Source organism: Hetaerina americana, unplaced genomic scaffold (assembly GCF_022747635.1).
Source record: "Hetaerina americana unplaced genomic scaffold, ioHetAmer1.1.p SCAF_38, whole genome shotgun sequence".
Lineage (NCBI taxonomy): Eukaryota > Metazoa > Arthropoda > Insecta > Odonata > Calopterygidae > Hetaerina > Hetaerina americana.
Window position 1 is genome coordinate 170,443 of NW_027286963.1, and position 11,012 is coordinate 181,454.

General features: G+C 36.0%; 1 protein-coding gene across 1 annotated transcript; it reads left to right on the plus strand.

The window, feature by feature from the left end:
- Nucleotides 1-13: 13 nt before the first annotated feature.
- Nucleotides 14-9,427, plus strand: MCTS1 (malignant T-cell-amplified sequence 1 homolog). The gene is made up of 6 exons (XM_071589452.1): nucleotides 14-182; nucleotides 393-545; nucleotides 2,197-2,297; nucleotides 3,412-3,545; nucleotides 6,484-6,551; nucleotides 9,255-9,427. The coding sequence occupies exons 1-6, from the start codon at nucleotides 172-174 to the stop codon at nucleotides 9,334-9,336; spliced, it is 549 nt and encodes a 182-aa protein (XP_071445553.1). The 5' UTR covers nucleotides 14-171; the 3' UTR covers nucleotides 9,337-9,427.
- Nucleotides 9,428-11,012: the final 1,585 nt, after the last annotated feature.

The window sequence follows — 11,012 nt, forward strand, 5'->3', positions numbered from 1 at the left end:
TGTTTCATCTGTTTCAAGTGAGCACCAGTGAGCACCGGTCGCACGATTTATCCTGTTGTATACTACAAGCAGAATAATTTGGCGTAGTGAATTTTTTTATACCTTATTTACACAGTTTATTCAGGAATTCTGTAAAATACTAACTCTCACTGTGTTTTTGGTGCTATTAGGATGTTTAAAAGGTAATTTTAGTTTTTAGCAAAATCGAATTTTTGTTGAGGGTACCATGATAGAATTAAATTTCATATAGTTCTTTCCTGTACTTAAGTTCAAATTTAGGATAATATTAACCTCATTTATTTTTGGTAATCGAATTCTAACATTAATATTCCCCGAAAATGTTATTTGCACATACCGTCATTTAGTTTTTTATGCCCATTGTTTACCCTCAGATTCGATGAAAAAGAAAGTATATCCGGCGTGCAGCAGTTAAAATCCTCCGTTCAGAAAGGTATCCGAACTAAGCTTCAGGAGCAGTTTCCTCACCTGGATGGTTATATAGACACAATTCTTCCGAAGAAGGATACATTTAGAATTGTGAAATGGTTTGTTGCTTGACAACATTAATGGTTTGTCACTTTAGTTCGAAAGTATATATTTAAGTTTTGATTATCCACTTTCAATTTCGAATCAATAATCCTTTAAAGGTCGATCAAACCAAATACCAGCTCTAAATTCTTTTTAATAAATGATGGCATCCTTTAATTCCCACCCCTTGCATCTTGTTAGTCACATCAGAGGGAAAATACACGCACGAGTCTTAAATTGTAAATTTACCCTACGAATTTTGACGTTTTTGAAACGGTTTTCTCTTAGCATAAGAATAAGATGCCGAGGTAGTGACACCCTTTCCCACGTTATTTTAGTGCTGCCAGTGATTTTCCTGCCAAGTGGCCTAAATATACTGTGATAAACAAGCGATAAAATCAATAAATCTGGTCGAAATTGCATTATTCGAATCATTTTAATTGTCAATCCTTTTCAACATATGTCTACTTATTGAGCTAATACTTCATATTATTTTGCTGCAGTGCAGTATAAATTTATTAAGAAGTAGATAATGACTCAGGGTAATGGTCCTAACGAAATAAAGTGCTAAATTTTGTTCATAACTGAGCTAATTTATGGAAAATCGATCAATATATCCCCGGATTAGTAATAAATAAATCGAAGTAACAGCTTGTTTTTCGTATGTAAACATGTTATTATGATTTACATTGGCCTTTCACATGCCTTTGTTATGTAAGGTAATGTCTAAATCTGAAAATAAAAAAGTGTAGAGAACTTAATAATGGTGGGGTGGTTCCAAGGAATTGCTCTCAATTACTTCATTATTCATATATTTTAATTCTCATCAAATTGGCAATCATTACTGCATGTAAAACAACTCTTACTTTAAACAGGCACAGAAAACATACTCAGCATATGATTCTGCACGGTATCGCTCAATAGCAATCATAAAGTAAGAGGGTTAAGTCAATAAATTAGTCTTAAACAGTCACAAGATTAACATAGGAGAGTGGATGTAGCCCAAGAGGTTACTCATTGGTTGCAACAGCAAGCAAAATACTTCTTTGCGGCCGGCTGTCTAGGGCTTTTAAAGAGCTGGGAGAAGTGTCCGGGTGAATATGTAGAAAAGTGAAATAAATTTTAGGATGTTACTTTGATTAATATTGCGTCTATCCAGATTTGCAAGTTGCAATTGTCTTACCATCAAATGAATAAAAGGAACTTAGGACATTTTATATGCCTAAATCTGCTCATGTTTTATGTCTTGTGAGTACAGTATTTTAAATTTCAGCCAAATTATTTGAGCAAGATGTCAACGGCTTCATGAATGGGTTTACGTCAAAAATATTATAGGTTTATTTAATGATTTGAAGGCATTACTAATATTTTAATTAGATTTAATGCCTGTAAAAAAGATAAGATCAATCACTTGTTAAAATGCTGTTGACAACGACATGCTTGTTTGCATCATAATTGAAATGTTCAAATGCTTTGATTGTAACCATTCTAGATTTATTTAAGGTAAACTATTTTTACCATCTGACATGTATGTTAAAAGAGAATTCTTTCCACTTGCCACTTCCGGGTTGATGACAAAATACATGACTCCTGAAAGTGCTAATGGGTAACCTTATTACTGAACCAATCAAACTAAATTTTCATTTAACTTAAATTTTTGATTTTCAGCCATGACCACATTGAAATCATAGTCAATGGAAGTGGAGAACTTCTTTTCTTTCGGCAGAGAGAAGGAAACTGGATACCAACACTTCGTCTTTTGCACAAATGTGAATATATATTGTTTTTTCTCTTTTTTTTATTTTGTAAGTCTACTATACGACTATTTAATGACACTGTAATATGTTTTAAGAATGACTACTGTTTGTTATATCATGTCATTGCCACCCGGCTTATCGCCTAACAGCAATGTATCCCAAATAATAATAATAATATTGCATGATATATTAAAAAGTAAAATTTACAATTGATCAATTTCAGTTAACAGTTTCCTTTGCAAAATGAATATGAGATCTCTCCATAACACTTACATGTCAACCTTCGACCTCACACTATATTTTATGGACAAACAAGCTTGCCACCATTATTCATGGTGGCAAGTCTGTTCTGTTTTAAAAAGAAACATTTGATGGCTCTGACGTGTCTATGGATTGAGTGTAATGTGATGGAAAATATTTATAATCCTTATTCTGCATTATTTTTGTGACATTTAATTGTGTTGCATTATTACTCTCAATGGTGGTATTGTTTTAAGTAGAATGAATTGAGGCATCACTTTGTGCAAGCGATTCTTATCGGAGAAGATAATACCTTTTGCTTCCACCTGTATTTTATTATTCACGGTCTAGATTTCGACTTACTTGATAATGGCTTTGTAAATCGAAACCTAGGTCGTGAATAATAAAGTATATGTGGATGAACAAAGTATTTTCTTCTCTGGTATTATTTTAACTTATTCTCCCTGGTGGATGGTAAATGTATACTTAGTCTTTTTTTACGAAATTCTTTGTGAAATTCAAATTTAAGTTTTTGTCCATATATTTTTCTCTTGTGTACTCAATAATAACCATAACCATTCAGTGACAACTATGTTAATATAGCTTGCATTCAAGTCCTAAGGTCTCCTAATTTCTTTCTGGCCTACTACTTACCAGTACATTGGATCAGTAAATTTCACCATGAATTCTCTCTGTAGACTTTTTTCTATTTTATTCGCAATTTTTTGAAACCATAATTCCATGGCCGTCAAGAACTTTGGTGTTGGGGTATCTTTTGCCCACTTGCCTTTTGACTGGTCCATCAGTTAAGTCAGTCATCGTGTAAATAAAATGGTGAAAAAGTAACTTGGTTTTTACCTAAATGATTTGTTCATTTTTCCTTCAGACCCATTCTTCTTACCATGGGAGCAGGTTGACCGAGGTGCCATCAGATTTGTCCTGAGTGGTGCAAACATTATGTGCCCGGGGTTGACCTCACCTGGGGCCAAGATGACCCCTGTTGAAAAGGGGACTGTTGTTGTATCCTTTCAAATCTCATTTAAAATGAAATACACTATGTTATCCCACAGAAGAGCTTTATTGTACGACCCGGGTTTCGTCGAAGATCGACATCATCAGGTACAGAATATTCCCAGTCTGGGTTTAAATACATTTTTCAAACTGTGAGAGGGGGGGCTGGAGGGGGTGAGGGAGGTTTGCAAAAATCGTTAGGAGGTGATTGGGATGAGAGGGAGAAAGGGTTAGGGTGTGGAGATGAGTGTCCAACTTGGGAAGGTACGGCGGTTAACGGAGAGGGGAGGGGAGGCACCACAGGTGGTAAAGCACCTAGGTACTTACCTAAGTTAAGGAGGGGGGAATGGGAAGAGTCTATAACATCGTTAAGGAGAATATTTGACCCGGACACATTTCTTAATATTTCAAATTTCTCTAAACAGTCGAGCTTGAGTCCCTTATTTTCCAAGTGTAAAATTTTTGGTCTAAAATCACTCTGATGTTCCTGTTCAAGGAGGTGTTTCGCGAACAAGGAGGCGGGGTTCTTTTTGCGTAAACACGCTTCATGTTCCTTGATCCTTTCCTTGAATTTACGCCCTGTTTGGCCAATGTATATGGCAGAGCACTCGTCACAGTGTAACCTGTAGACCCCACTTTTTTCCATGATATCCACCCTATCTTTGGTATGGCAAATCATGTTTTTCAGATTGGACCGGTTGTAGAAGGCGAATTTATATCCGGGCATGAGTTTCATGACTTGGTGGCTAATGTCTCCTAAATAGTTAAGTTTTTGCCATTTATTATCCCTCTCCCTTGTCTCCCCATAGATATTATTGATGGCTTGCCTACGTAACTTTTTCTTGTGAAGGTTGTCTATAAGACTAGAAGAGTACCCATTGCTAATGGCTATTCCCCTCTCTAACCCTTTCTCCCTCTCATCCCAATCACCTCCTAACGATTTTAAAATAGCCATTAGCAATGGGTACTCTTCTAGTCTTATAGACAACCTTCACAAGAAAAAGTTACGTAGGCAAGCCATCAATAATATCTATGGGGAGACAAGGGAGAGGGATAATAAATGGCAAAAACTTAACTATTTAGGAGACATTAGCCACCAAGTCATGAAACTCATGCCCGGATATAAATTCGCCTTCTACAACCGGTCCAATCTGAAAAACATGATTTGCCATACCAAAGATAGGGTGGATATCATGGAAAAAAGTGGGGTCTACAGGTTACACTGTGACGAGTGCTCTGCCATATACATTGGCCAAACAGGGCGTAAATTCAAGGAAAGGATCAAGGAACATGAAGCGTGTTTACGCAAAAAGAACCCCGCCTCCTTGTTCGCGAAACACCTCCTTGAACAGGAACATCAGAGTGATTTTAGACCAAAAATTTTACACTTGGAAAATAAGGGACTCAAGCTCGACTGTTTAGAGAAATTTGAAATATTAAGAAATGTGTCCGGGTCAAATATTCTCCTTAACGATGTTATAGACTCTTCCCATTCCCCCCTCCTTAACTTAGGTAAGTACCTAGGTGCTTTACCACCTGTGGTGCCTCCCCTCCCCTCTCCGTCAACCGCCGTACCTTCCCAAGTTGGACACTCATCTCCACACCCTAACCCTTTCTCCCTCTCATCCCAATCACCTCCTAACGATTTTTGCAAACCTCCCTCACCCCCTCCAGCCCCCCCTCTCACAGTTTGAAAAATGTATTTAAACCCAGACTGGGAATATTCTGTACCTGATGATGTCGATCTTCGACGAAACCCGGGTCGTACAATAAAGCTCTTCTGTGGGATAACATAGTGTATTTCATTTTGATATGAAGCAATTCCACAAAGTTACTATGGATACAATTAACCAAATCTCATTTATTTTTGGTGAACTAATGAAAATGCCTGCCTGTGCTTTTTTTGCTAGTCATGGAATGTTTCGAAGACGTAATAGGTAAACCATTAAAATCTGTGTGAGAAATGTATCAAATGTATCTTGCTCAATGATGAAAGTGAAATTTTTATGCATAGTGGGATTTGTCATATGAAACTCCAAGTACCTAAGAATGCATTCGCTAGTTTAATTAGCTACAGGCTATTTAACTTCACAAATACCTTGCATCAAAGTTTTCTCCAAATGACTTCATAAGTAATGTTTATAAAATGATAATGAATGTTATAGTTCCTTTAAAAAATAATTAATGGCATTCCCATTTTTTTATTTATATTGAAGGAGAACAAATGGAGCATTTTTATGTCATCTTTATCTTATAATAATCAAAGAGCGTATTCTTTAGAAGTTTCTTTTGTAACATTGAGAAGATCCATTTAGAAGACCTGGATTCATTGAAATTTCTCATAATTAAATAAAATGATGATTTGTGTGCTAGGTTGTAAAATCTATTGATTTTGTTTGAAGGAAAGAGTGGGGGAATTCATTCCTGAAAATCAATCAGACTTGTATGTCAGAGCATAAATATAAGCATATATGTGTAATTGTATTGACCCCAGAACCAATAGATGCATAGATAGTATGAACTATTGTTTTGTAAGGCATTAATGGATTGCAAAAACTTGATATTTCCTCTTTCAAAGTTCAATCCTGTAAAACCCTATCCCTATAATCACATTCTTTCCATTAGTCCTGGCAACCCCTGCTGTAGACTGAGGTAGGGGTTCTCATGATGCTACATGTAGCTAATCTAGGCTCCACAGTTGTGTGTGTGGAGAAAACAGAATGCCAAATGGCATAGCTTGGATTTTGCTAAGAATTAAGGCAATTTGTTAAATCTTGCAATGCACTCATGTTCTGAAATAAGTTTTAAGGGTTATTCACTAGTCCATTATACCAATTCATAGCCACATAAATTCATGTCTATGCAGTAATGAAATTTCTAAGTTTCATTAAATTGGGAGTGCTTGTTATTCAACTTATTTGTTGCTATTGGCTTAACTCAAAATCAGGCTGTGATGGCTGAAGGAAAGCAGCATGCCCTTGCTGTGGGAGTGACTGCTCTATCGACTATGGAAATGTAAGTTGCACGCCATTATATTGGGTCAGTTGAATAAAACAAAGGAAATTGTCTTGGGTGGTCAGGAATGTATTTACATTCCTGACCAGTGTGCTCTTTGGTATCATTTTTAGATGAAGTCACATTTAATTTCTGTTCCAGTTAAATGTACTTCAAATGTGTTCTGCATAAATTTCCATGCTTGTGAAAAATTAAATATGATAAACTACAAAGCTGATATTGCTAGAGCTACAGTACTTAGTTTAACTATCAACAGGAGTGAATTGTTAAAGAGCATTAAAAACAAGGGCTCAGTAAAATTATTTTGCAAAGGAAGATTTCACTTGCGATTTAAGGAATTAAATGCTGTTGTGGCAACTTTTCAATGCATAATTTCTTAAAATGTATGCTAGTTTTTCATTGTTTAAATATCAAAAACGGTCAGGTAAAACTTAAATCAATGCGTTTTATTCCTTCACTATAGGAAACATTTTTTGGAGCATGCATATTTCTGTTAATTCTGAATATGAGTGCTGGTGTGTAACAGCATCTTAGGTTTGTAGTTTCAAAATACTTAGTCAAAGCAAGCATGAGTGTATTTTACAATTAATGAACAAATGGTGACCCTTTTCATGAGGTATTGATTAAATCCATGACTGTTTTCATTGTGCTACAAAATCTTAAGGTGAAGTCAATCCTGAAGGTGATGTAGCACATTGAAACCGGTTGTGGATTAAAGCAATATCCAGTGAAAAAGTGCTCCCATTACTGTGTTCAAATTCCACCAACTCATTCTGAAAACAATGCAATGTGTTATTTTCTGTTCATTCATAGGTATTCTACCTATTTAAAGATAGGTTTTGGATAGTATGTAATGACTGTTTACTTCTAAGTATTGTGAGAATTTCATTGTTCATTGTCCTATATTATTTCTTCCTTTATTACTTTGTAACTACTACCTAAAAACCCACTCTGCTCTCCCTTATATACCATTGCCGCATCCTCTTACCACTTTACCTTACAGTATTTCCTCCATGATCCACTTTCTCTGCCTTTTTTGGATTTCCCCCAGTAACATACTCTCTGCCCAACTTATTTCAAAACTTTGTTTTTGTGTTCTCTCATCAACAATTTTCTCTCCATTCTCCACCACACCATCCCTGAAGTGCTATGCTCCATGTTAATATCGTTACTGTTTTTTCTTCAATACTTACTTGGTGCACTTATCAATGCTCTTTTTGCAAGTGCCTCTTTCACTAATGCAATTTTCATTATGTGCCAACTATTATGCCCATTTTTCTCCTAAATTCTGCCAATACATGAATTATTCCACATTCTAGTGTACACCCTCTTGTAATATTTTCCTTAGCTTTCCCATTTCTGAGGATTTTTTTCAATTGGCTAATCCTTATCCCATAAATCTCCATTGCTTCTGTGAAGCATTCGATATTAATTGCTGTCCTATGGCTGTCTCACTATTACTTATCTGCTAGCTTCTCTACCTTAAATTGTTTCACAGCACTATTCTATTCCCTGCCCTTGTATCCTCTCATGTCCCCCATAACAATTCCTCAGTATCATTTTTGACAAGTTACCGCAGTAATTATTGGTATCATTCCAGTCAATCACTGTCCATCCCAATTCCCCCTCTAATACCCTTGCTTAAGTTAGGGCAACTAATTTAAAAGTAAAGTAAAATTTTCCTGCCCCTTTGTTTTAAATAACGCGTCACTTTCGATTGGGCAATTAAAAGAATACTTATTAACATAAATGTTTGGAATGGCTCTCAAGTGGAAAATAATGTGGATACCAAAACTGTAATTACTTGTGAAAAATGTCATTGCTTTAAAGCTTAAAGAGTTTAATTAACTCATGCACATCAATGGATATACATTGTTTAAATATAGAATGCATTTTCTCAAATTACAACTAGATATAATTGACTCATGCCTAAGTACAAGGATGTCATTATTCTCAATTCCAAAGGTAAATTTTTATAATAGAAAATGTGAACGGTATTCAATCGATCTCCTCATAAAGGTCTTGGTGCTTACCTTTCCAAAATATTTCTTGCTCTTCCTCTTTCAATGTATCATGGTGCAGAATAGTGCAGCAGACAGTGGTGAATGGGATTCTTTAAAGTCAAAGTAGATAGAGAAGGCTAGGCCTAGAAACATGTAAATATTTTCCAAAAAATCTTTCCGTCATCACCCCTGCCATTTTAACAATTGTTAGGTCATTATTGTAGTCATATTCAGGGTACTGCATTAAGTTTTCAATTCATAGGTGTATCCCATGCATTAAAAATTGTTTAGTTAATTTATTTTTTATTTAGTGTCATTTTAAAATGTTAAAATATAGGAAATGTCAAAATATGACTGTATGATGTTAGAAGACAGAATATAAAGGGTGAGCAGGGTAGAAGAGACATTATGGATGTCATAACACCCATGAATCTAATCCCAGTAATAGGGTACTTAAGTCATTACTTTTGAGTCCTGGCCAATGTTGGGAGGTTGGCCTCATAATTTTCCTGAGTTTTACTATCAAGTGTTGAGGGGTTAATTTCCCCCATGATTCGCTTATCACAACCACCACAGCAGTGTGTTGTATTTTGAATCCATGGGTAAATTGTCCCAACACTCAGCAGGTTGAATCAAGCCTAGGCGTCGTAGATTTTGAATTGGTGCATGTTGTTAATAATCCATTATCATTGTTTTGCAGAGCATCTGTGAATAAAGGCATTGGAATTGAGAACTGTCATTACTTAAATGATGGTTTGTGGCAGATGAAACCCATCAAGTGAACCGGCTTGTGAAATGCTTTTTAAATGTAACTAAATGTGTGTTATCAACTCGTTATTTATGTTAAAGTCCATAATAAAGATTGGTTGGTAATTGCTTCCTTTTTTTTTCTTCTTAATCACTTTAATGTTCCTGCTACTGGAAGAGAGAAAAGTGGTATTTAAGTAGCTGAATTAAGAGAAATTGTAGAATATATTTATATGAAGTGGTTCATATGGTAAAATACCTAGGTGTTACAATCACTATAGATTACTAAATAAATTAAAAGCTGAATGTTTCGGTACAGAGGTCTCAAAAATTATTCGCACTCTAACATACATCGGTCGCTTGGATCATGAATATGAAATTTGCGAAGTAGATGCCAGAACTAGCAGACTGAAGGAATCTTTCTTCCCACAGGAGAGTAACTTCACAGTTATAGATAGCAAAAATCCCACAGCGTATAGGGAATAGTTTTACTTAAATGCATGCACTTTCACTTATCTTGTGTTTTGTTGCCAAAACCCTTCCCACACGGGACTACCATTAAAGAATGTAGTGCTGGTTACAGTATTGCTTGCCCTGCTTTGTTTGTTATCAAGTTTCTCCTTCCATCCCTCCTCTCTCTGTGGGGGGCACGCCTCCGCTGCCTGCCTGATGCAGTGTCACATTCCCTACCCTTCCCTTTGGGAGCAGAGGCCGTTAGAGTTTCCCCTCCTTGCTTTCCAATTCTTAATTTCCACGTTATTGTAGATTTTTACTAAATATGGGTGGGCATCTGTATACGGTTGATGGTATATGTATTTGCAGCAGTGAGGGCCGAGGTTTTCGTATGAATGTATACACCTTTGTGGGTGTAGATTTTCATGAATACGTTGGTTTTGCATGTGGTTTTATTCTCTTTTATTAGGTGGTCACCAAACACCCCCTACCAAATGCCCTTGTGGCAGCTTGCGGGGATTATATAGACATTTCAATTCCATTGTCATCACTTAAATACAGTATGTACTCATTTCTAAGCATAGTAGTGCAATCTCCAAGTCTAAACTGATAAGTCATCCGTACTACAGCATCTATGTTGCTTGAAGGCAGCGAGAGAATGGCCAATCGCTTATATTTTCCACCTTGAGCAAATGTCCGAAGTTGAATAAACATGCATGTATGCAACTAAGGGACAAATTTTGTTGCCCTCCATTATTCAAGAAAGTAGAGATAGCTAGAAATAAGAAACTGCAGCCTTAGTATAACGTCAGACTCAGCTCATTGCTACTGACCTTGGCATTAATATTAATAAACAGTAGATGTTTAAAAAAATTAGCTATGAGCTACGCTTATATTCAAACAAAAAGGCCAGGAACACCTGGAAATCTACTATAAGCTTGTTATGCAAACATCCCTCATTATGCAGTGTTCAGACAAATTGCCTGGAAGTAATTGAATATAAATGGCAGGTTAGGCAGTCAACCAAATAAGTCCTAATTTCTGACATTCTGTCTTTTTTAATGAATGCCTTGGGGAAAAATACCATATGCCTAAATTTCTTGCAATGACATGGACCTGATATGGAAATCAGTAATTTCACCCATAATTATGCTGATAGTCTTACCACACAATTTACATAAAGGCTTTCCTGAAAATTTGAATCTTGAACTAATCGTTGATCCCTATACATTGTTTCATTGGAAAGACAGTGAAACTA